The sequence below is a fragment of the Macaca mulatta genome, chromosome 6 (assembly GCF_049350105.2).
Source record: "Macaca mulatta isolate MMU2019108-1 chromosome 6, T2T-MMU8v2.0, whole genome shotgun sequence".
In the NCBI taxonomy this organism is placed as follows: Eukaryota; Metazoa; Chordata; class Mammalia; order Primates; family Cercopithecidae; genus Macaca; species Macaca mulatta.
The window spans coordinates 70235830-70263032 of NC_133411.1; the positions used below are offsets into that span (position 1 = coordinate 70235830).

The 27203-nt window shown below is 37.4% G+C and overlaps 1 protein-coding gene across 6 annotated transcripts in view; it reads left to right on the forward strand.

Annotated features, from left to right (window-relative positions):
• The window catches only part of KIF2A (kinesin family member 2A), an 82397-nt gene that overhangs the window by 30762 nt on the left and 24432 nt on the right, over positions 1-27203 (forward strand). For 3 of the 6 annotated variants that reach the window (XM_078003824.1, XM_015140029.3, NM_001266858.1), the window contains 10 exon segments: positions 11286-11380; positions 12189-12308; positions 14467-14521; positions 17010-17132; positions 17702-17802; positions 19891-19986; positions 22422-22476; positions 22868-23030; positions 26294-26384; positions 26518-26581. In XM_078003824.1, the coding sequence (XP_077859950.1) occupies positions 11303-11380; positions 12189-12308; positions 14467-14521; positions 17010-17132; positions 17702-17802; positions 19891-19986; positions 22422-22476; positions 22868-23030; positions 26294-26384; positions 26518-26581 (946 nt within the window). In that variant the 5' untranslated portion in view covers positions 11286-11302. 6 annotated transcript variants of the gene reach the window in all.

Sequence of the window (27203 nt, forward strand, 5' to 3'; positions counted from 1 at the left end):
GACTTATGACTTGAAGATGGATTGAGACTTCTGGTCAAAATAGTACACTAAAGTTCATGTATTGGCATCCTTCTGTCCCAAACACATAAGAAGAAACCAAAAAGGCATAGCTGAGCTCAAAAACAAGATCGTGGATTAGTAATGGAACAGGAATTCTAAGAGATGGGTGAGGCTGAAGCAGGCATGGATGTCAAAAGTGATTCCTGTAGGATGATGCGGGAGAAAGAGACTTTAACAAAGGAGAGTCAGAGTCAGTTCCATTGTTTGAAGACAAGGACTTGTGTGGCTCCTCTTAAAAATGCTGGTTTTTAAATGGGGCTGATTTGCTCCTAGAGCTAGATTTATAAGAAATTTTCCATCAAGGAAGGCAGCCCAGTACAGGTATGGTAGAAATACAGGGGGTATTCAGCCACTGTGCACTGGGAAAGTCATGCCAATTATTGTGGCTCTGTCTGTCCTGATTGGTCAGTTATCTCACCTTTAGAAATCATTAACAGGATGCCTAGAAAACTCCCATGTGTGGAATTTGAGAATATTTCTAAATAACTCATGAGACAAAAAATCATGAAAATTAGAAAAATAGGTGGAACTGAACAATAACAAAAATACTACATGTAAAAACTTGTAAGATGCTGCTAAAGCAGTTCCGGGAAAGAAATGTGTAGCTTTAGCTGCTTATAAAGAAAAAAGAAAGAATAAGGATGGTGAATGACTTAAGCATTCATCTTAAGAATTTAAGGGGAAGAAACAGTAAAATATGCCCAAAGTAAGTTGAAAGAAAGAAGTAATAATAGCAGAAATTAAGTACATAATAACTTAATAAAAAAGGCTCAACAAAGCCAGGATTATTCTTGGAAAAGACAAATGAACAAATCCCAGGTGAGATTAAGAGAAAAAAGTTTACCAAAATATTAGGAATGAAAATGTTGACATCATATCAGATGCCAGAGGCAATAAACAGATACTATGAGCTTGATGCCAAAAATACAGAAACTTTATCTAAAACTCCTAGAAAAATATAGTTATGAAAACAATAAAAAACTAATAATTCTATAATTATTAAGGAAATTGGATCTTATAATAATGCAAAGCAAGATGGTGTAACAAGTGCCTACCAAATACAACTATTCTAGAGTATGGAAAGGGAAAACTCTTCCATAGAAAATCATTTTATAAGATTAGCATAACCAGCCGGGCGCGGTGGCTCATGCCTGCAATCCCAGCACATTGGGAGGCTGAGGTGAGCGGATCACCTGAGGTCAGGAGTTCCAGACCAGTCTGGCCAACGTGGTGAAACCCCGTCTATACTAAAAATACAAAAATTAGCAAGGTGTGGTGGCACGTGCCTGTACTCCCAGCTATTCAAGAGGCTGAGGCAGGAGAATCACTTGAACCCGGGAGGCAGAGGTTGCAGTGAGCCGAGATCACACCGTCACACTCCAGCCTGGGCGACAGAACAAGACTGTCTCAAAAAAAAAAAAAAAAAAAGGTATAACCATGATACCAAAATCGCGTAAGATTGTTATGAGAGGCTGGCAGCAGTGGCTCACACCTGGAGTCCCAGCACTTTGGGAGGCTGATGCAGAGGGATTGCTTGAGACCAGAAGTTCAAGACCAGCATGGTCAACATAGCGAGACCCTGTCTCTACAAAAAAATTAGCCAGGCATGGTAGTGCATGCCTGTAATCCTTGCTATTTGGCAGGCTGAAGCAGGAGGATCACAGGCTGTAGTGAGCCATGATCACACCACCATACTTCAGTCTGGGCACAGAGTGAGACTCCGAACTCTTAAAAAAAAAAAAAAAAAAAAAAAAAGTAGCTTTGAGAAAGGAAAATTGCTGGCCAGTATCAGTCTTAATTAATGATATAAAAATCCAGAACAAAACAGACAATGCAATTCCAATCGGAATCCCAACAGGTAGTGTTTCGTGATTATTGGTTTATATGATTTTTGGAACTTCACAAGCTGATTCTAAAGTTTATACAGACATGCAAAAGGCCAAGAAGATCAAAGAGACTCTTAAAGAACAATAAGGCAGGAGGACTTATTTTATATGGCAAGACTTAATAATAAGCAAAGCTATAATACTAAGTATAATTTTAGTTCAGGGATAAAGAAATAAACTCATGCGTGTATGCTTGAACTATGACACAGGTATTATTGCTGATAAGTAGAGGGGAAAGGGGATTTTCAGGAAATGGTCCTGGAAAGGAAATTGTGTTATACAAAAAATATCAAAATGCCAGTGGATTAAGGTCTCAAATATGAAAGGTTTTGTAAAATTTTATTTATTTATTTGAGTCAGAGTCTCGCTCTGTCACCCAGACTCGAGTGTAGAGGCATGATCTTGGCTCACTTCAACTTCTGCCTCCCGGGCTCAAGCAATTCTCCTGTCTCAGCCTCCCAAGTATCTGGAATTACAGACACCCACCACCACACCTGGCTAATTTTTTGTATTTTTAGTAGAGTTAGGGTTTCACCATGTTGGCCAGGCTGGTCTCAAACTCCTGATCTCAAGTGATCTGCCCACCTCAGCCACCTAAAGTGCTAGGATTACAGGCCTGAGCCACCACACCCGGCTTGTAAAACTTTAAAAGGTAAGAGACTGTTTTACGGATCTCAATCTTAGGAAAAATTTCATAATGTACAAAAAACAAAAAAAACCCATAATGGAAAAACAAATATTTGACTACATTAGAATCAAGAACTTAAATGCATCAAAAGGCACCATAGAGAACATGAAAAGATAAGCCACAACTTTGTAGAAAATATTTGTTATACATACAACAAAAGATTAATACCAAGAATATATATAGAATTCCTGTAGAGAAGTAGCCAAAAGAGAAAGGCCCCAACACTCAAGTCAGTACTCAAAAGGCCTGAATGGCTAACAAGCACAAAAATAGGCAAAACCTCATTAAATCAGAGAAATTAGAACCATATTTGATACATTAAATCTGACTAATATTAAGTGTTTTCATGAATGTCGAGTAATTGCTAGGGGGATTACAAATCATTTTAGATACTGTGTGTTAGGTCCATATTTCATTGCTATAAAGAAATACTTGAGAGTAGGTAATTTATAAAGAAAAGAGGTTTAATTGGCTTGTGGGTCTGCAGGCTTTGCAGGAAGCATGATGCTGGCATCTGCTCAGCCTCTGGGAAGGCCTCATGAAGGCTAAGGGGGAGCAGGAGCAAGAGAGGGAGATGCCACACACTTTTAAACAGCCAGAGAACAGAACTCACTGTCATGAGGACAGCACTCATCACCAAGGGGATGGTACTAAACTTTCATGAGAAATCCACCCCAGTGATCTAGTCACCTCCATCATCCAATCATCTCCACGGGGCCCCACCTCCAATATAGGGATTACAGTTCCACATGAGATTTAGGCAGGGATGAATATACAAACTATCACACAGCTACTATAGATAGGAAACATCATGGCACTGAAGAGAAAGGTTTTATATATGTGGACTCAATTATTCTGTATTTCTTCTCTTATATATTCTAGAGAAATTATTGCACATTTGTACCAGTACACATATGTAAGAATGTCCATAGCATCATTGTTCCTAAATGCAGAAGCATAAAAACAACTCAAATGTCCGATAGTAGAATAGATAAAATGTATATTCATGCAATTAAATACTATATTGTAGTGAAAATAAGTTATATACATTTTATATATATGACATAAATGAATCACAAAAAATAGTCTTGAGCAAAAAAAAAAAAAACCACAAGTCTTAAAGTAGTGTTAATCCATGCATATGCAATTTAAAGAGAAGCAAACTTTAGATTTGTGAGTGTATGTTATATTTAAAGGTAATAAAACTATAAAGAAAAGCCAAAGTATGATTATCTCAAATGTGAGTGTGTTACATTTAAAGGTGATAAAACTATAAAGAAAAGACAAAGTATGATTATCTCAAATGCCAGGGTAGTTACTTTTAGTACTTTTTTTTTTTTTTTTTTTTTTTTGAGACGTAGTTTTGCTCTTTTTGTCCGGGCTGGAGTGCAATGGTGCGATCTTGGCTTACTGCAACTTCTGCATCCCAGGTTCAAGCAATTCTGCGTCAGCCTACTGAGTAGCTGGGATTACAGGCACGCACCACCATGCCCAGCTAATTTTTTGTACTTTTAGTAGAGACGGGGTTTCACCATGTTGGCCAGGCTGGTCTCAAACTCCTGATCTCTGGTGACCCACCTACCTCAGCCTTCCAAAGTGCTGGGATTGCAGGCGTGAGCCACCGCGCCTAGCAGTTGTTATCTTTCAGAGGGGAATGTATAGGGTTTCAAAAGTGTTTTTTAACCTAGCTGGTGGTAGTTACACAGATGTTTGCTCTATTATTTTTTGTTAATGTAGAAGTATATGTGATATAATTCACAGTAAAGCAAATGGTGAATCAAAGAGAGTCAAAGGGCAATGAGTTAGTGAAGATGGAGTACAGGAGTTTTCTCAGGTGGATCAGAGAAATGGGATGGTATCTGGAAGGCCACATGGAAAGATTGTTGCATTTTCTAAGGAAAGATATTTCCAGTCCTGATTAGTCTTATTAACATCTATGCATGATCCCTATTAACAACTGAGACTTGAGCATCTCATTGTTCTCCCCCTAGTGCCATCATTCTCCCAGTCATCCAGGCTTGAAACTTTGTTATGCCTATATGTTGTCACCATATCATGATTTTTTCCTTTGAAAATTTTTTCATGTATCTTATTATTGTTTCTCTTATTACTTAACACCTTTGTTAACAGGTGTTTACTATTTGACTTTTGAAATAAATCATTGGATGTCTTTGTTAAAAGAAAGAAAAAAATAAAAATTTTAAAAGAAAACAAATTATAAATTTGTATTTCAATTTAAAAAGAAGTACTTGAGTAGTTCAATGAAAAGCCATATATAAGACAATTAAAAAATATTTAAAGGCATATTGGGCAAAGTTGGTTTTTAAAAGGACAATAACATTTTTTAGAGACGTCTTTTGGTGCAAATAAAAGCCCCATGCTGCATTGGTATTGTAGGTAGTGTAGATGGTTCTAGTTATCTGATTAATTGGCAAAAAGCAAATGCTTAAGATAACTGTTTATTCATTTCTTATTGCTGGAATTTAATATTCACTTCTTGTTGGATGAGTAAACTGGATTATGATAGAGATAAGGCAACATAATTCTCAGTTCTGCCCTGCTCAACTTCTAGAGTTTAGTCTTAGATCAGATGCTTTTGACTCTGCAAACTTGTGATTTAAGGCTTTCTGGATTTGTGCACTGCTGGTTGAGGTCATAGAGTTTCCAATATTGAGAAGACTGCTGATCCTGGATGTTATCTCCTTGATTTTTTTTTTTTTTCCTTTTTTTTTTGGAGACAGGATCTCACTCTTGCCCAAGCTGGAGTGCAGTGGCACAATCATGGCTCACTGCAACCTTGATCTCCTGGGCTGAAGCAGTCCTCTTACCTCAGCCTCCCAGGTAGCTGTGGCTATAGGTGGACACCACCACGCCCTGTTGATTTTTACATTTTTTTCATAGAGTTGAGGTCTCGCTATGTTGCCAACCTGGTCTCAAACTCCTGGGCTCAAGCCATCCTCCTACTTCTGCCTCCCAAAGTGCTGGGATTACAGGTGTGAGCCACTGTGCCTGGCCTCCTTGATTTTCTTTATCCTCTCATTGCCAATCTCTCTAGGCTGTCTTTGGAAATTGAGGTCCATGTGAATTTGTGACCTGTATTCCTGGTATGTGTTTTGCTCCACTGGCCCACCTGTTTTTTGTACACCTAGTTATGGTACATTAAGTCACTCCTTGCCCAGAAGGGTGGGAATATCTTGGTAGATGCCCAACAATAAGAATGGTTGTGTTGGTCTTGCCTTTTGGAATATGCACATATTTTTCCCCCATTCTCATTATTGTGGTAATTCTACTGGTAATTGCATGGAGATCCACCCTGGTAACTCATTTCTTTTTTCTTTTTTTTCCAACTAGATTTGATAGCTAGGTGTGTCATTTCTTTAACCTCAACCACAGCCTCTTCAATTCCTTCACTTCCTCTTCATATTCTTCACAGTAGTCTGATATTCAAATGCATCTTCCTTAGGCTGAAATACTTCCTTCCTTTCTGTTGATAAAACCATATCAATGTTTTATTAAACTCTTACTTTCTCCAAAACCTTTGTTGCTATAATCATCTTGTCCCCACTAGTGGGTATTAGTATGTTGTGGGGCTGCCACGGGCGGTTGGGGAAAGGATGGCTGCCAGGTCTCAGCCTCGCTATTCATGTTGTAGAGATGGTGATTGATGCAGGGCTTGATGCAGCAGTGGTAGGCTCCTCCCAGATTGTGATGGTGACTGGGCTGCTTATGGCTCTCTGGGGTTCACTCTTCATTTCCACCACCAATTAAACTCATCCTCTTTTTCATATGCTGTGGCAGCCATGCAGGTGCACTGCTTAAATGTCTCTCTAAGAAAGAATTCCAGTTTCAGGGAATGCAGTTAGCTGACAACGTGCAGTTGTTAGTACCTTCAGGGCCTTTGGGTTTGGGGTTGAGAACTTGAATTTCCTGGGAAATCCACAGCCAGTGATAGAGCATGGCATGGGTAATAGGACATATCCATTTTGGCTCAGTGCAGGACTCCTCTAATGGGCAGTCTTGCTCTGAAGCACCCTACAGGGTTGACCAAGACTTTGTTAGATCTGCATCAAGGTCTGAGACTTTCTCTGCTCAGTCCTGCTTCATAGCCACTTCCTTCCTAGGTTTCAAATCTGTGTCATGGTCTGAAAGTTTTCAATTTTTTTTTTTTTTAATTTTAATCTTTTTTTTTTTTGAAGCAGAGTCTTGCTCCGTCACCCAGGCTGAGGGCAGTGGAGCGATCTTGGTTCACTGCAACCTTCTACCTCCTGGGTTTAAGCCGTTCTCCTGCCTCAGCCTCCTGAGTAGCTGGGATTACAGGTGCCCACCACCACACCCAGATAATTTTTGTATTTTTAGTAGAGACTGGATTTCACCATGTTGACCAGGCTGGTGTCGAACCCCTGACCTCAAGTGATCTGCCGACCTCAAGTGATCTGCCCACCTCAACCTCCCAAAGTGTTGGGATTACAGGCCTGAACCACCTGGACCTGGCCTGGTCTGAAAGTTTTCTGTGCCCAGTCCTCTTTCCTCCCCACTTTTATCTTGAGCAATAAACCTCTTGTACTTCCAACTCTCTCATCTGCTTCTCAGAGGACTCTAAATGACACATATCGCTTCCACTGGTTGTTTACCTAATTTATCTCTAAAACTGAAGTAAGGATTATCTAATTTCCCTTTTTTAACTCCCTTTTGACTCCTCCCAGTATTTTTTTAGGTCATCAATTTCACCCACCCCCAGCACCTGCATCTCCTCTAATACCCATCTATATTAGTAAAAGGCACCACTGTTTACTTAGTTGCATTTACATTTTTCACATTTAAGTTTGTGACCCGTCTTTTGGGGAAGCCGGGGGAATGGAGTTGGTATTGTGAGAGATGGGAATCAGACAGTTTAAAAGGAGTGACTTTAGTAAGGCATGAATGAGGTCACAGGTAATGCGGGTCAGATCATGTGGGACTTTGTTATGTCATTAATTGGCCATTGAAAGGACTTTAGCTTCTTTTTTTTTTTTTTTTTTTTTTTTTTTTGAGACGGAGTCTCGCTCTGCCGCCCAGGCTGGAGTGCAGTGACTGGATCTCAGCTCACTGCAAGCTCCGCCTCCCGGGTTCACGCCATTCTCCTGCCTCAGCCTCCCGAGTAGCTGGGACTACAGGCGCCCGCCATCTCGCCCGGCTAGTTTTTCATATTTTTCAGTAGAGACGGGGTTTCACCGTGTTAGCCAGGATGGTCTCGATCTCCTGACCTCGCGATCCGCCCGTCTCGGCCTCCCAAAGTGCTGGGATTACAGGCTTGAGCCACCGCGCCCGGCCGAAAGGACTTTAGCTTCTACTCTGTGTGAGATGGGGGATGGGGAGTCATTGGAAGGTTTTGAGCAAAGGAGTAGTATCTCACTTACTTTTTACCAGGGACATTTTGGCTGCTCTGGAGAATAGACAGAGGGCAGATAAGTTGGAAGCAGGAAGACTAGTTGGGAGAGTATCACAGTAATCTAAGTACAAGGCATTGGTAGCTTGCACCAAGGTGATAACAGTGAAGTTGTTAAGAATTGGCTCATTATCTGGGGGCAAGACTCAAGCAATGTCATTTTATTTTGTAAAAGCTCCCTAGGAGTTTCTGGTACACATGAGGGTTGAGAATTTGTGCTACCGTTTATACATTTTTATAGGAATGCCTGGACTTAAGACATATAGACATCTTCATCAGCTTAATTGAAGTGGGTAGAGAAGCATAGTGATTAATAGCAAGTACTTTTATATCTGACCCAGGTTTAGATCCGTGCTACTTATTCACTGTAACTTTGAGCTTTATTTTTTCATCTTTAAATGCAGATACCTACTTTGTAGGTATATTTGTTATGATTAAATGAACGAATGTGAATTAAATGAGCTAGTATCTGACATATTCATGCTTAAAAAGTAGTAGCTTAAAGAAATTTGACGCATGAAATGATAAAAATTTTAGGATTGATGATGCTCAGTGTTGTTGAGGATGTGGAGGAATAGGTCCCACTGTTGGTGAGAATGTATACAAAGGGCAGTTTAGGAATATCTATCAAAATTTCAATTTTCGCGACCCACTAATTCTCCTTTTGAAATTTTATTTGTGGAAACATTCACACCTATGTTCAGACATTCAGTGCAGCATCTTAGAATAGCAAACAGTTAGAAATAATACTCCTAATAAAGGAATAAATTGGATGTATTCATTTATGGAATGCTTTGTGGTTATGAAAAATAATAGGTAGGTCCATACATACTGTCATGGAAAGATCACTAGTATGTATTTTAGTTTTTTGTTTTTTTTGTTTTTTTTTGAAAGCAACACCAGTGTATCATTTGAGAGTACTTAACATCCTCACTATTTGAAATCTATAAGATTATGTTCATTTATCACTTAGATGGATTTTTATATGAGCTCATATAAAAGGTAGGCCAAAGGCCAGGCATGGTGGCTCATGCCTGTAGTCCCAGCACTTGTGGAGGCCAAGGTGGGCAGATCGCTTGAGACCAGGAGTTTGAGATCAGCCTGGCCAACATGGAGAAACCCTGTCCTCTACTAAAAATACAAAATTTAGCCAGGGCCAGGTGTGGTGGCTCACGCCTGTAATCCCAGCACTTTGGGAGGCCGAGGAGGGTGGATTACTTGAGGTCAGGAGTTCGAGACTAGCCTGGCCAATGTGGTAAAACCCCATCTCTACTAAAAATACAAAAATTAGCCTGGTGTGGTGGCATGTGCCTGTAATCCCAGCTACTTGGGAGACTGAGGCAGGAGAATTGCTTGAACCCCAGAGGCGGAGGTTGTCATGAGCTGAGATTGCTCTACTGCACTCCAGCATGGGTGACAGAGCAAGACTCTGTCTCAAAAAAAAAAAAAAAGAAAAAGAAAAAGAAAAAAACCAGGCATGATGGTGCACACCTATAATCCCAGCTGCTATTTGGGAGGCTGAGGCATGAGAATTGCTTGAGACTCTGTCTCAAAAAAAAAGAAAAAAAGAAAAAAGAAAAGGTAGGTTGTGCACAGTGACTCACGCCTGTAATCCCAGCACTTTGGCAGACCAAGGCAGGTGGATTCCCTGAGCCCAGGAGTTTGAGACCAGCCTGAGCAACATAGCAAGACCCTGTCTCTGTTAAAAATGAGATAAAATAGAAAAGAAAAGAAAAGGCAGTGATGTCATAAACAATAATACTTATAATATTATAATATTATAATATTATAATACTTATCAAATTATTATAGTGCCCATGTTTTAACAGTATTGAATGCCTTATAATAACATTGTTTGTTTTCTGTACTATATATCTGTTTTTAGATATTTAAAGAGCTATAAATTATCTTAAGGTAAATTATAGATGCCCTCAAGGATTTCTGTTAGGAAATATTGAAGATGCAGATATATTGCATAGTTTCTGTCTCTATTTGACTAATAACCAAATGGATAGGTAAGATGAAAACAGATGAAATAAATTTTTTAAAAAGTATTTTATATAAGTATATATTCTGTTAATATGCTTCTAGGAATTTGTCCTAGGCAAATAATCCGACAAGTACATAATGACAAATATGCAATAGTATTCATTGCAGTGTTTATAATAATAATAAATTGCACATAACCTAAGTGATAAGTATTAATTTATGATAATGAAATATTATGTAATAATTAAAAATAATTATTTAGATCTATAGTTACTAACAGATAAAACCTACAATCTACTAAAAAGGGAAAATAAGTTTAATATATTATATATAATATCTTCTCTCTACAGATTATAAGACTAGAGTAGTCAGGGAAAGTAAAGAATAGAATAGATTTGGATAGATAACATGTAGAAGAGGACATTTTAAATGAGCACTTCCCAACCTTTTTGGACTCACATTTCTTAATTTGAAAATTTTATCAATTTGCATTGTACATGGTAAAATGGTTTTTAAGTAAAAAGTATTTTATGTCAGTATAATACTTAAAACTGCTTTCTGAGCCAGGCGCAGTAGCTCATGCCTGTAATCCCATCCCTTTGGGAGCCCGAGGTGGGTGGATCACTTGAGGCCAGGATTTCGATACCAGCCTGTGCGATATGGTGAAACCCTGTCTCTACTAAAGATACAAAAATTAGCTGAGCATGGTGGCGTATGGCTGTAATCTCAGCTACTTGGGAGGCTGAGGCACAAGAATCACTTGAATCCAGGAGGCGGAGGTTGCAGTGAGCCAAGATTGCATCTGCACTATAGCTTGGGTAACAGAGCGAGACTGTCTCAGGAAAAAAATTTTTTTTTGCTTTGTAAATTTTTGTTCTTTGTTGTATAGAATCATTTTTGGCTCATAGTAAGGAAACTTTCTAATGTTTAGAACTGTTTAACAGTTTAAGATTTCAGGCATTGTATGTCACTGTGTGACCATTTATCATATATGCTGAAAATAAACTTTAGGTCTTATCTAATTTACTGATTTATTGGACTTGACAAGTAGCAAATTGATTTACAGCCCCATGGACAAAGTTTATTCCCTGCGCCTGAGGGTCTGTGGAAATCTCTCATAAAGAAAAGTAGTGTCATTTTTTTTTTTTAATTTCCAAGTTATAAAATTTTATTTCACAGTGTTTAGGAATGCCATAATTTGTGGCATTTTAAAGGTGTATACTTTATTTCCACGTAGGCCGAATACATCAAGCAATGGTAACATCTTTAAATGAAGATAATGAAAGTGTAACTGTTGAATGGATAGAAAATGGAGATACAAAAGGCAAAGAGGTAAGATCACTGGGTTAAATTTTATTCCTAGTCCTGCAATCAAGATTCTGAATGTAAAACCAGAAAGTACATAATGCATATATTTTTATTATTCCTTTAAAACTTTGAAATGATTAAAAATTTTCACTTAAAGGTATATTCCTCCTGTATCTCTTATGTGATTGCACATGTCAATCTTAATTATTTGATAAAAATATACTATTCTTTAAGTCTAGCTCACACAGTTTGAAAATGTGCTATAATATTTAATTATGTGGTTCTATTGGTCACTGTGTTGTTAGCAATTCATAGAGTCAATGAATTTGAAAATGATATTTTGAGAGAAATTCTTTAAATTTGGGGATTATAATTCTAAATCATTTGTAAGGCTAAGGGATTGTATTCTTTTTGTTTGTTTGTTTTTGAGACAGGGTCTCACTTTGTCACCCAGGCTGGAGTGCAGTGGCATGATCACAGCTTACTGCAGCCTTGACCTCCTGGGCTCAAGTGACCCTCCAACCTGTCTCCAGAGTAGCTGGGACTACAGGTGTATACCACCACACCTGGCTAATTTTTGTATTTTTTGTAGAGATGGGGTTTCACCCATGTTGCCCAGGCTGGTCTCAGACCCCTAGGCTCAAGTGATCTGCCCACCTTGACCTCCCAAAGTGCTAAGATTACAGGCATGAGCCACTGCACGCAGCTGAGGTACTGTATTCATTAGGCTATAGTAATTTAAGAGTTATTTACTGTGTCAATTTATTTGAAAAATAAAAGGTTAATTGTCAGAATATATTGTCAAAAGACTATGTGTGTGTGTTGTGAACAGATTGACCTGGAGAGCATCTTTTCACTTAACCCTGACCTTGTTCCTGATGAAGAAATTGAACCCAGTCCAGAAACACCTCCACCTCCAGCATCTTCAACCAAAGTAAACAAAATTGTAAAGGTTAGTGATGAAACTTCAGAGTGCAGGACATTGGGAGTGGGGGTGGTGGGGGGGTGTAGATGTGTATGTATTCTAGTTTGAAATTGGTAGGCTTTGAAGAGTTTAAGAATTGATTAATTTGCTTTTTCTGCCATCCATATTCATGTACATACATACATATTTTCAAGGATTAAGGTTGTCTAATTCACAATTATGACAATCACTGGATAAGGTCTTAGAAATTTCTCACCTAATTAGGATTTTTCCTGAGACTAAGTTTCTCAGGAGATATACATCAAAACCATTTGCTTGGTGTTTGTTAAATGAATACATATGACTTTGACAAAGGCATAATAGCTATTAGGAATAATAACTACCAACTCTGATAGTCTTTTGAAATTATAATTCTGCTATTTGTTTCTTAGAGAAAGATGGGAAATGATACTGTAGTTCACTTCTATATTGTCTGTCATGATATACCTTAAAACTGTGCTAAATCCTCCCTGGCAGTTTTATCTTTATAAAAATTAAAAGCACATTATTCTTACGGCTTTTAAAGATAATTCTCCTTCCTTTCTCTCAAGATCTTTCAGTATTAAATTTTTGTTTCAAAATACAACTCTTTTTAAAACAGGTAGTATTGCAAAGTTGTTGAATCTGCAGTTCTTTGTATTCATTTCAACAAGCATTTGTGGTTGTGTTTTTTTGTTTTTTTACACTGTGCCAAATACTATGCTGGACAAAATACAAAGATGAGTGATGATATGGCTTTCAGCCTGTAGGAACTTGATATCTTTCAGGGAGGACATAGATAAGCATCTAAATATAGTATGATAGAAGCAACAAAACCTTGTTTTGTAAACTATGCAGATGAACATAAGGCATATTTTCAACTCATGAGTTTAATCATATTGAGAGTCACCACTTAGAGGTTATTTGCTACCACTTACAAATGGGTTGTTTTTTATATTCATCTTCAAAATAAAGGATCTTCACTGGAGGATCTTTATAGTTTATTCTTCCTGGTATATCATTAACAACCTTTACTGTACATTAGAATTACCTGGAATAGAATAAATCAGTATATTTTAAAAATAAATATTTACTATTAATGCTATCAATATTCAAGTTCCTTTATATATTTTCCTCTATCCTCCAAAAATATTCAGGAATTAATATGAGCCAGGCACTGATCTAAGGACTTTCTTCACAACGACCTATGAGGTCATTACTACTGCTTTTCCTGTTTCATTGATGAGAAAACTGAAACAAAGAGCGGTTAAGTAGCTTCACAATAATATGTGTTTTAATCATCATACTATGCTGCTAAAACCATGTAATAAATGTCATTTCTGAATAAGAGGGGGTAAAAAAATAAATATTTATTTTTATAAGTATTAAAAAGTATTTTTAAAGTATTAAAATAAATCAATATTTTTTAAAATACTGATTTATGGGCCCCACTCCCAGAGATTCAGTTTTATTTTACCTAAAGGGAGACACTGGCATCAGTGTCCTTTTAATAGTACTCATCTGATTTGAATGTGTAGCCAAGGTTAAAACAACTATGTTATTTGATATCTTTTTTGAGGTGAATAAAAGGAAGCCTTCATGAATAAATTAGAGGACCAAAAGTTTGCTGCCTTAATCTGTACAGTGTCCAAGTCTTAGAAACTCTTATGAAACCTTTTTAGGATAACTTACAATGTACATTTTATAGTATTCTGATATTTCAGTTTAACAAGGGGTTCTAAGCTGTCTAGAACTAATATTTTATGAATTACCCCCTCTTATTCAGAAATGACATTTATTACATGGTTTTAGCTGCGTAGTATGATGATTAAAACACATATTATTGTGAAGCTACTTAACCTTTCTTTGTTTCAGTTTCCCCATCGATGAAATGGGACTAGCAGTAGTAATGACCTCATAGGTTGTTGTGAAGAAAGTCCTTAGATCAGTGCCTGGCTCATATTAATTCCTGAATATTTCTGGAGGGTAGGGGAAAATATATAAAGGAACTTGAATATTGATAGCATTAATAGTAATTCATTAAGATTATAGTTTTTCTTCATTTTGTTTTAGATTCTTACATATCTGCCTACTTTTGTTTAATTGAAAGCAACTCAGATCATGATACATATGAGGAAAATATAATGAGCATTTTTTCCTTTCATAGAATCGACGGACTGTGGCTTCCATTAAGAATGACCCTCCTCCAAGAGATAATAGAGGTAAAGTAAAATTTTATCTCTTAATTTTGGCTTTTGGCTTCTTAGTATGTTCCTGACGAGGTAAATCAAAAGTAAACATTACCCTTGATGTTGGTATTTATGTAAATTTTACCTGGTTAATTTTAAGAGGGTTTTTTTTTTTTTTTTGGCAGGGGGGTGTTTGTTTGTTTTGTTTTGTTTTTTGAGCAGGGTCTTGCTCTCTCACCCAGTCTGGAGTACAGTGGCATGAACACAGCTCACTATAGCCTTGACCTCCCAGGGTCAAATGATCCTCTTACCTCAGCCTCACATGTAGCTGGGACCACAAGCGTGTGCCACCATGCCCAACTAATTTTTTTGATTTTTTTGTAGAGATAGCCTTTCCATGTTGCCTAGGCTGGTCTTGAACTCCTGGGCTGAAGTGATCCTCCTGACTTGGCCTCCCAAAGTGTTGGAATTACAGGCGTGAGCCACCGTGCCCAGCCTGGTGTCTCCTTGATTTCCTAATATAATATACCAATACTACTAAAAAATGATTTTGTCCGGGTGTGATGGCTCAGGCCTGTAATTCCCACACTTTGGGAGGCTGAAGCGGGTGGATCACCTGAGGTCAGTAGTTCGAGATCCCCCTGGGCCAACATGGTGAAACCCCGTCTCTACTGAAAATACAAAAAATTAGCCAGGCGTGGTGGCGGTGCCTGTAATCCTAGCTACTCGTGAGGCTGAGACAGGAGAATTGCTTGAACCCGAGTGGCAGAGGTTGCAGTAAGCCGAGATCACACAACTGCACTCCAGCCTGGGCGACAGAGCGAGATTCCATCTCCAAAAAAAGAAAAATGATTTTTAAAATGTATGGGATGATGGCTGGGCACGGTGGCTCCTCCCTGAAATCCCAACACTTTGAGAGGCCGAGGCAGGTGGATAACCTGAGGTCAGGAGCTCAAGACCAGCCTGGCCAACATGGTGAAACTCCGTCTATAATAAAATACAAAAACTAGCCAAGTGTGGTGGCATATACCTGTAATCTCAGCTACTCAGGAGGCTGAGGCAGGAGGATCACTTGAACCCAGGAGGTGGAGGTTGCAATGAGCCAAGATTGTATCACTGCACTCCAGCCTGGGCAGTAGAGTGAGACCCTGTCTCAATAAATAAATAAATAAATAAATAAATAAATAAATAAATATAAAATGGATGGGATGAATATGAAACTATGAAATGCAATTTTTAATTCATCTTATTTACTAAATAATTTTGCAAATTCGAGAAGAATATCATGAGAAAGAAAGGAATGGGGAAAGAGTCAATTAGTTGGCTGATTTCACTAGCTGAAGAAAAGTTGAACACACATAAAAATTGTGTGGTTAACTGAAGTCTCCCATATATTTTCAGCCAGGACATGAAAAGCATAGTGAATTTATTTTCTGCTGTTTAGTGGTTCAGAATTGTCTTTTCTGGCAGTATTCTTTCTCTGTGTGTGTGGATGGTAGACCAGGATGGACAGAAGTATTAAAATGAGAGGCTGAAAGTAGAGGGACAGTCCTTCATTTAAACACTATCTTTTGAGTCTTATGTAAATTTATATTTCTTGTAAAATTTGATATTTATATTTAATTTTATATTCTTTTTTCTACTTGTATAGTATCCACATTGAGAAATTCTCTGCTGAAGATTTGCATATTTGAGGAGCAAAGAGTGGGATTTGGAATATAGGGAGGGTTGAAGAATTCTAAGTTTTTACTCTCTGTATATATTTGATTAGTGTAAATTTTAAAAAATGAGAATACATGTAAAATTTATATTTTGCTGGGAGTGGTGGTTCACGCCTTTAATCCCATCACATTGGGAGGCCGACGTGGGTAGATCACCTGAGGTCAAGAGTTTGAGGCCAGCCTGACGAATATGGTGAATCCCCGTCTCTACTAAAATTACAAAAATGAACCGGGCCTAGTGGCGTGCGCCTGTAGTTCCAGCTACTCGGGAGGCTGAGGCAGGAGAATCACTTGAACCCGGGAGGTGGAGGTTGCAGTGAACCGAGATTGCACCACTGCACTCCAACCAGGGTGACAGAGCGAGACTCCATCTCAAAAAAAAATTTATATTTTGCACACATATTTTAGGAGGATTTCTTTGCAGTTTAAAGTTTTAAGACATGGAGCGGTTTATATATACATATATATGTATATTTTGTTTTCTTCACATATATATTTTAAAGGATTATTAAAAATCAAGCTTGGCTTTGGTTTTTATGTAAATTATTTAGATTGAATTTTGTAGCTAAAATTACATTGGTGAAAGCTAGGTCTGCACATATTACTTTGAAAGCCTCTTAGCTTATGTCAGTTTATTGAACAGAATTATAAACTATATTATATTTTACATATATAAATAGAAAACTTGGCAACTTACTAATGTAACTTTTAAGGATCAGGTTTTTGGGGATATCTCTTCCTTTTACTAAGGTTATTTTTACTAATTTTCTATCCTGAATTAAATTTTTTTTTTCTTACAGTGGTTGGTTCAGCACGTGCACGGCCCAGTCAATTTCCTGAACAGTCTTCCTCTGCACAACAGAATGGTAGTGTTTCAGATATATCTCCAGTTCAAGCTGCAAAAAAGGAATTTGGACCCCCTTGTATGTAAATTATGTATCAAGGATTTAGTCATTTTAGGCATACATGTATTCTCTCTTGGTCATCCTTTTTAAATCCTCAAAGAGTCAACAGTCTAAATACAAGCTTGATTGCAGATTTCATTTTACCACTGTGGAAAATTTAACTTCTTTTTATTAGTTTAGTCTGTTAATTGGGTTTTTTAAAGTATATTTTGGAGCAAAAATTTTTTTGTGAAATTATAGCAATGTTTCAGTTTGAGTTTAAAATTCTGGTCAGATGATAATTTGTCAGATGTTACAGAAGAAAGTCTTGTGCTCCTTGATTCTTTGAATTCAAAAATGTATGTTTCTAAACCAAGAGATGACATGTATCAATATGTTTGAGTCATTTTTCTGGACTCTCATCTGTACATTGTCCTATTTTAGTTTTGGTAAAGCAGTTCATTAAGTAAAGCTCACATAGTTGTTATAGGCATGCTTTGTCACTGTGTACCTTTTGTGTGTGTGTGGTGAAGTTATACATAAAAAAATATAATATTAGTACTCTAAAAAAGAAAACTATACTTCTACAGCTCATGTTGTCTTTTCAGCACGTAGAAAATCTAATTGTGTGAAAGAAGTAGAAAAACTGCAAGAAAAACGAGAAAAAAGGAGATTGCAACAGCAAGAACTTAGAGAAAAAAGAGCCCAGGTTCGTAACATAAACATATATTTTGTTTATATACTAACCAGCGATTAGATTGTATCAGTGAAGGTAATTGATGTGACAAAAATAAGGCATTTTTTTGGAGAATTTTGAGAATTCCTTAAATTGATATTGAGGAATAATATAAACTCATGTGAAAATAAGTTACCATAACACGTTTTTACTGTATTGTTCTTTTCATGTTTTATGGGTATGTGTTAACGCTAAAATTTGTTCCGTTAAGAAAAAGCCATTGTGTTACAGAATTCTAATGTGTATAGCATTACATTTAAGAATTTTTATTTTATTTTATTTATTTATTTATTTTTTTTGAGACGGAGTCTCGCTCTGTCGCCCAGGCTGGGGTGCAGTGGCCGGATCTCAGCTCACTGCAAGCTCCGCCTCCCGGGTTCACGCCATTCTCCTGCCTCAGCCTCCCGAGTAGCTGGGACTACAGGTGCCCGCCACCTCGCCCGGCTAGTTTTTTGTATTTTTTAGTAGAGACGGGGTTTCACCGTGTTAGCCAGGATGGTCTCGATCTCCTGACCTCGTGATCTGCCCGTCTCGGCCTCCCAAAGTGCTGGGATTACAGGCATGAGCCACCGCGCCCGGCCAGAATTTTTATTTTAGAAAGACCTAAAAATACATTGGGAAAAATATCTAGTTAAAGTGCATGATTAAACTATAAATTTTATTACTGTTTTTGTATGGTTAATAAGTTTACATGTCTTAGTGAAACAGGGGAAATTCCTTGTGTTTTGATTTATGCCACATATGAAGAGTGGATCTATCTCTATTATGTCCCCCTCGGGGTCCCTTCAGATGGTAGCAAGACTGCTTAATAGCAGTGGGAAAATTGCACAGAGAACTGGTCTTTTGCCCTTCTACAGGTCTTTACATGTTAGACATTTTGTTATTATACATATAACTCCACCATTGTGCTTGTATGGCATCTATTACATTCTCAGAACTACTCTTCTCTAATAGAACATCAGGATTATTTATTTACTAGTATGTTCAAATGCCCTTAATCATGTGAAACTACCAGTTCAGATGTTGTGTTGTAGAATTGTGGACCTAGTATTATATCCAACCTGAATGGATCAGCTTTTATCTGAAAGTGACCTGAGAATGACCAATTGGGTTTTGAAATAAATAATAAAACAGATTATCTACTAATACTTAGCATAGATGCCACCTGGTGTTTCCTGTGGGTACTTCATAATACTTACACATCTCTCTGTGATCTCTTAATTCTCACTTCACAGTCTGCTTCTCAGTTGACATAGGTGGTATTATTTCCTAGAAGAAGGTTAATTTAAAGTAAGTTTCAGTAACAGTTTGTAATTTAGTTGCATTCAAAAAAAAATCTGAATATGATGTATAAAAAATGTGACTTCTTAGAATGATTAATAATTTATTGTTTAAGGCTAGGAGAGGCTGTTGATTATTGCTATTTGTATCTTAATCTGAATTTTCTGTTTTGAAGCCAAATAAATTGTAGTTGGCATTCAAAAATTTGAATTTTAAAGATTTTTAAAAAATGATCTTGGCTTCTGATTCCTTTAGTTCTATGTTCTGTCGATTTGGGGGCAGTTTTGTTATTACTTAGTATTTTTTAGAGGGTCAGCAAATATAGAAAATGAAGACAAATGAATCTGTATTTATACTTTGCTGAAACACTGGATTAAATTAGAAGATAAATCTGCTTAAATGAATTTTCCTAGAATTTCAGCTTTTCTAGAGTTATTTGCCAGTGGTTAACATGAGCATTATTTCTCTGTTGCTCCATTTTATAGAATAATTAAGGTATATGTATAACAGGTGGATTTTTGAAATAGGTAAATGGTAACTTCAATGAAGAGTCTTTAATTTGGAGTTAACAGAATGCATACAGACTAAGAGAACTGTGTTTGTAATATGAAAGTGGTTCAGAGCTGATTATGAAACCACAACTGTGAAACTATATCATATCATCAGTTGGAGTTTAGGCTTGGTTATGACAAATGGCACAATTTAATTTTCAAGCCAAATATAAATGCAAAAAATACATTATTATATTTATAATGGTGAATTCTCTCTGTCTTCTAATAGGACGTTGATGCTACGAACCCAAATTATGAAATTATGTGTATGATCAGAGACTTTAGAGGAAGTTTGGATTATAGACCATTAACAACAGCAGATCCTGTAAGATTCTTTGCAAACCATTATTCTGGAACTTTTTATGCTTCAAATAAAAACATGTATTTGACACTTGCTAAATTCATACTGTATTCAGCTATGTAGTTTTTCCTTTCCTTATGGGTGCTCATTCACCATATTTTAAGAAAAGTAATTATCCACATTAATGCTCGTTTTCCATAATTTAGTATATGAGATATGCTGCCTATAGCGATGTCCTTCTCAAAGCAAAACCTCCCTGTCTTTGGAAGGGCAGAGCAACACTTAAAGGAGTGATAGCAGAAGACTCACTTTCCTTTCTGGCTATGAATTATACTTTGATCTCAGTTCCAAGTTTATCTTTGTCTTGGGCTATAGATCCCACCATCATTTCTAATTTACTGTTGGTAATTTGTTAGTTTTAAATGTTACTCTGGCTTTTAACGATAAGTGATGGTTGTTGAGGGCTGCAGTGGACCAGAAATCTAGAACTGGAAAAAAATCCTCTGCTCTTATTACTCCACTCCCTTGCTGTTGATGAATGAGAATTCACTGGACAGGGAATGCTTTTTTTTTTTTTTTTTTGAGACGGAGTCTTGCTCTGTTGCCCAGGCTGGAGTGCAATGGTGTGCAATGGTGTGATCTCCGCCTGCCGGTTCAAGCGATTCTCCTGTCTCACCCTCCCGAGTAGCTGGGACTACAGGCATCTGCCACCACACCCAGCTAATTTTTGTATTTTTAGTAAAAACGGGGTTTCACCCTTTTGGTCAGGCTGGTCTCAAACTCCTGACCTCAGATGATCCACCCGCCTTCGCCTCCCAAAGTGCTGGGATTACAGGCGTGAGCCACAGCTCCCAGCCAGGAATGCTTTTATAACTAATTGGTACTTATAAAAAATAATCTATCTGACATAGCATATACAGAATGTGTTAGTTACAAAAAAGACATTTGTGTTAGATAGATGTATTATATAGAATTGTTGATAGTACTTGTATCCCACATATTTTAGGCCTTGCTATTCCTTCATGTATTTCACTTACTACACGGGAGCTCACCCTTTAGGACAGGAATTGGCAAACGTTTTCTGCAAGGGTCTTTGGCTTTGGAACTATATGGTCTTTGTCACAATTACTGAACTCTGCCATTGTATTGTAAAAGCAACCATACACAATACATAAATGATGGGTATGACATTTGTTTCAATCAATGTGTGTCAGTAAAACTTTGCAGAAGAAGTAGGTAGTAGCTAAATTAGGCCCACAGGCCATAGTGTACCAATCCTTGATTTATGTTAATTATTATTAAAATGAGGCATGTATTGGGAACAAAAATTTTATAAAAAAATACTTAGGCATAAGAACTGGCATATTTATAAAATAGTTCAAATGATTTGGCTCAGTAATCATCTGAGAATCCTGTTTCTTGCCAGTAATTATCTTTGCTAGCAACTTTCCCTATGATCAACCTATATGTCACTTAGTAGAATAGAAATGTTTACTTTTGTTGTGTATAGCACATCTTGAAGTGGATAATACAGCTTTTTTTTTTTTTTTTTTTTTGGAGACAGAGTCTTCTCTGTTGCCCAGGCTGGAGTATAATGGCAGGATCTTGGCTCACTGCAATCTCTCCACTTCCCAAGTTCAGGCAGTTCTCATACCTCATGCCTCATCCCTCATGCCTCATGCCTCAGCCACCCGAGTAGCTGGAATTACAGGCGTGCACCACCATGCCCAGCTAGTTTTTGTATTTTTAGTAGAGACAGAGTTTTACCATGTTGGCCAGGCTGGTCTTGAACTCCTGACCTCACCTGCCTCGGCCTCCCAAAGTGCTGGGATTACCCACTGCGCCTGGCATCACAGCTTTTTTTTTTTTGGTCCTGAGATGGAGTCTCACTGTCGCCCAGGCTGGTGGGCAGCGGCATAATCTCGGCCCACTACAACCTCCGCCTCCCAGGTTCAAGTGATTCTCCCACCTCAGCCTCCCGAGTAGCTGGGACTACAGGCATGCACCACCACTCCCGGCTAATTTTTGTATTTTTAGTAGAGACGGGATTTCTCCGTGTTGGCCAGGCTGGTCTCAAACTCCTGACCTCAGGTGATCTGCCCACCTCAGCCTCCCAAAGTGCTGGGATTATAGGAATGAGCCACCACATGGCCTCCTCATAGTTTCTTAATGTGAACTTAATGCTACTAACAACAGTAGTACCCTCTACAAAATTGTTTCCTAAGGTGATGGTTTTCCAAATAACAAAATAAACAAGTTTCCATTACACTCAGAATTCTAGAAGTAATTATATCTGGCAACCATTAAAATTTGTACAAAGCTAATTTATTTTTTAAGCTTACCTATCATTTATGCTATGTATACATTTCTAAAACCCCTGGAGGAAATACTACATAATTGACGTTCAGTGTTTTACATGACAGTGATAATCACTGAAATAAAATACTTTTTATTTCTAGATTGATGAACATAGGATATGTGTGTGTGTAAGAAAACGACCACTCAATAAAAAAGGTATGGCACTTAATGAGCTCTAATAAAAGATTGATTTTATCTTATTTGTAATGTATTTTTATAATAGCAAATCAAATTGGTTTGGAAAAATGTAAATCATTTCCTTTGATTTGTATGTAACCATTATGCAGATTTCTATGGCTAAACTTGTCAGTTTGTTATTGCTCTGAATCATTGCCATTTTGAGTCTTGCTTCACAGAAATCTTGATTTTGTTTTTACTTTGCTGTTGAAATATTTTGTCTTAGTGAGTTGCATATTTATGGGATATTATCTTTATATGTACAGAACTTCCTACATGTATCTTAATTCTTACTACTTAAAATAATTTTTGTATATGAACTCAAATGCTGTGAAGATTATTGGGCATTGATTTTCATTTATTCTTTTAGAAACACAAATGAAAGATCTTGATGTAATCACAATTCCGAGTAAAGATGTTGTGATGGTACATGAACCAAAACAAAAAGTAGATTTAACAAGATACCTAGAAAACCAAACATTTCGTTTTGATTATGCCTTTGATGACTCAGCTCCTAATGAAATGGTTTACAGGTAGGTAAATTCATTTTAAATCAGAATTTTGTTCTTACGCCATGTGGTCATCAACACCTTGAAATTTACATTAATTGTGGGATATTTCTTTTTTTTTTTTTTTTTTTTTTTTTTTTTGAGGCGGAGTCTTCACTCTGTCGCCCAGGCTGGAGTGCAGTGGCACCATCTCGGCTCACTGCAAGCTCCGCCTCCCAGGTTCTCGCCATTCTCCTGCCTCAGCCTCCCGAGTAGCTGGGACTACAGGCGCCTGCCACCGCGCCCGGCTAATTTTTTGTATTTTAGTAGAGACGGGGTTTCACCGTGTTAGCCAGGATGGTCTCGATCTCCTGACCTCGTGATCCGCCCGCCTCGGCCTCCCAAAGTGCTGGGATTACAGGCGTGAGCCACCGCGCCCGGCCTATTGTGGGATATTTCTTAAGAGGTGCAATATGCTGTTTTATTCTGAGTTTAAACAAAGAAAATGTAATAAATGCTGTAATGAATATTAACACTTGTTCTCTGTAATGCTCCCTGAAATCACAGTTTCCATTGCTACTTGCTAAATAGCTTATTACACATATATATACATATGTAAGTATCGAACAAACCGTGTATATGGATAAGAAATTTCTGGAAAATGTTAACATAACCTCTAGTAATAGGATATGATGAGGAGAACTTTTAATTTTTACCTTTTAATCTCTGTACTAATAAAGAAACTTGAAATATTTGTTTGAGGCATGGTCTTGCTCTGTTGCCCAGACTGGAGCGCAGTGGCACGATCACAGCTCACTGCAGCCTTGACCTCCCAGGCTCAGGTGATCTTCCCATCTCAGCCTTCTAAGTAGCTGGGACCACAGGCATGCACCACCACACCCAGCTAATTTTTGTACTTTTTGTGGAGTTGAGGTTTCATATGTTGCCCAGGCTAACCTCAGACTTCTGAGCTCAAGTGATCTGCCCGCCTTTGCCTCCCAAAGTGCTGGGATTACAGGCGTGAGCCACTGTTATGCCTGGCCAAAATACCTGTTATCAGTAAATTATTAATTTATCTAAATCTGTGTTTATTATGTATCGTCACTTAAGGCGAAAAAGTTCCGTACTTGCATTTAAATTTGTCATCTTTAAGCTTGGAGATAGTTTTAGTACATGAGATTCTTATATGTTTTCTGTATTCAACTTATAAATAATTCAAATTTACCTGTATTATACATTGGTATCTCAAATTTTTATGCCAGATTTAGATTTTCATACATAAGTTTGCAAACATTTCTAATAATTACAACATCAGTTTTAGCAGTATTGTTATTTTGGTTTATCTAGGAATATAACTGTCTTTGTAATTGCTTGAATGCTATACCTGGTTGCCTTTTTTCATAAAAATGCCTAGAAAGGAGAAAATTAGAGTTAATGAGACTAAGAATTGAAGGTGTTACAAAGGAAATAGTTTTGAGACCAACTCCTTTTGTCTTCACCAAGTGTACTGGGTAGTCAGTTGTTAAAAAAAAAAAAGGATCAAATTAAAGAACATATGAATACTACATAGAAATATTTGTGGAGAATGTATTTAAAGGGGAATCATAATTGTTAATTGTAGAATTTTTTTTAGCTTTCTGAAGAGTCCACTCTTCCTTTTCATTCCCTCTTTCTACTCCTGCCTCATAAAATATAAGTTTGACTTTTATAATAGTTTTTAAAAAATTATTACAAATACAGGCATGTTTCTGGGTGTATGATTTAGTTTTTATGATTTTGTTTTTACCCTGTATTTATGTTTCTTAACTTTATCAATATTTATCCTTCTCCTCTATCTCTTATACTTAACTATTACAGATTGAGGAGTTACATGTTTTTTTTGTGGGGAGGTTTGGGAGGGCGGGGTTGATCTAACTACTTAGCAGGCTCATCCCTAGTTCTTTTTGATCAGAACTTTTTCCTGCTCTTTTTGTTCTGTACTTTCTTCAGTTTTGCCTTTTACAAAACAAAGACAGCAGTTATATAAAATGTTCTACTTGTAGATCTGTTTTCCATCTTTTTTTTTTTTTTCTTTTTGAGAAGGAGTTTCGCGCTTGTTGCCCAGGCTGGAGTGCAGTGGCGCGATCTCGGCTCATTGCAAGCTCCGCTTCCCCGGTTCAAGCCATTCTCCTGCCTCAGCCTCATGAGTAGCTGGGATTACAGACGTGTGCCACCATGCTCGGCTGATTTTGTATTTTTAGTAGGGACAGGGTTTTACCATATTGGTCAGGCCGGTCTCAAACTCTTGACTTCAAGTGATCCACCCACCTCAGTCTCCCAAAGTGTTGGGATTAGAGGCATGAGCCACTATGCCTGGCCTCCATCGTAACTTTTTAGTTTACTGTTCAGGAAAAAAGTACTTCTTATACCTTCCCACCTTTTAATTTTAACTCTAGCAGTGGGTTATACCAATACGTTTGAAATATAATTCAAGGCCAGGCATGGTGGCTCACGCCTGTAATCCCAGCACTTTGGGAGGCCAAGGCAGGTGGATCGCCTGAGGTCAGGAGTTTGAGACCAGCCTGGCCAACATGGTGAAACCCCATCTCTACTAAAAATACAAAAATTAGCTGGGCGTGGTGGCAGGTGCCTGTAATCCCAGCTACTCAGAGACTGAGGCAGGAGAATTGCTTGAACTCGGGAGGCGGAGGTTCCAGTGAGCTGAGATTGCGCCATTTGCACTCCAGCCTGGGGGACAAGACTGAGACTTCAAAAAAAGAAAAAAAGAAATATAATTCAAACCATAATATTTAGGTATCATTTTCCAAAATTGAGGCTGTCAACTTATTAATAGAATTCAATGTCCTATAAGCACAATTTATATTCTTTTTCCTTAAGTATAAATTACTTGTCTAAATTCAAGGTAGTCATCATTTTTCTATTTATTTAGATGGTCTAAAGATAATATTTTTGCAGTTTTTTTCCTCTGTTAACTTTTTAAAATTGAGATTACCACTCTTGTTTATTCTGTTTTTGTTGAAATTATAATACTTTTTGTTTTTATTGTATATGCCTTATTGTGACCATTGTTTATTATGGAAATATTGCTTGAAATTATGCTTTAAGTAGCTTTAAGTAATTTTAGCATATGATATTTAAAATTCTTAAATCAATTCTTTGATATTGTTATTTAAAATTTTTAACAAAGATTTGTTTAGAATCTTGCTGTTAAGTTTTGTTTATTAATAAAATACTTTGTATTACTCAGCATTACTTTTATTCATCAAAATATTGGTGACACATTCTGACTGATGCATTTTATTTTTAAGGTTTACTGCTAGACCACTAGTGGAAACTATATTTGAAAGAGGAATGGCTACATGCTTTGCTTATGGGCAGACTGGAAGTGGAAAAACTCATGTAAGTGATTTATTAAAGTTACATTCTGGTATGAAGCTACAGTTTCTTTTCCTTATAGCTTAATTCCGAGACCTAAATTCTTAAGAGTTATTCCTGAGTAATGTCTGTTCTTTATTTTCTTTTTAAAATATAGACTATGGGTGGTGACTTTTCAGGAAAGAACCAAGATTGTTCTAAAGGAATTTATGCATTAGCAGGTAACTGTCCTTTTTCCATATAATTTGGAATATTCTTCTTAGGTATTATTCAGGTAACTTTGAAATAAGGCTTTAAAATATTGTTCAGCAACTATAATGCTATATTGACTGTCTATTATGTCAATTATAGGTTATTAGATTGCTTGAAAAGAACTGTAAGATTATATATTCACAAGATTTTTTTTTTTTTTTTAAGAAGAAAAGAACTGTAGGCTGGGCGTGGTGGTTCACGCCTATAATCCGTGCACTTTGGGAGGCCAAGGTGGGTGGATCACTTGAGGTCAGGAGTTCAAGACCAGCCTGGCCAACATGGTGAAACCCCATCTCTACTAAAAATACGAAAAAAAAACTTAGCCAGGTGTGGTGGCAGGCACCTGTAATCCCAGCTACTTGGGAGGCTGAGACAGAAGAATCGTTTGAACCCAGGAAGCAGAGGTTGCAGTGAGCCGAGACCATGCCACTGCATTCCAGCCTGGGCAACAGAGCAAGACCCCATCTCAAAAACAAACAGACAAACAAAACTGTAAGATTGACTTTGAGGGGGCAGAAATCTTGATTATATTTGTCAGCGTATTCTAGCACATTGTTGGAGATTAGTCTCAATTGTTGAATTTCTGAACTG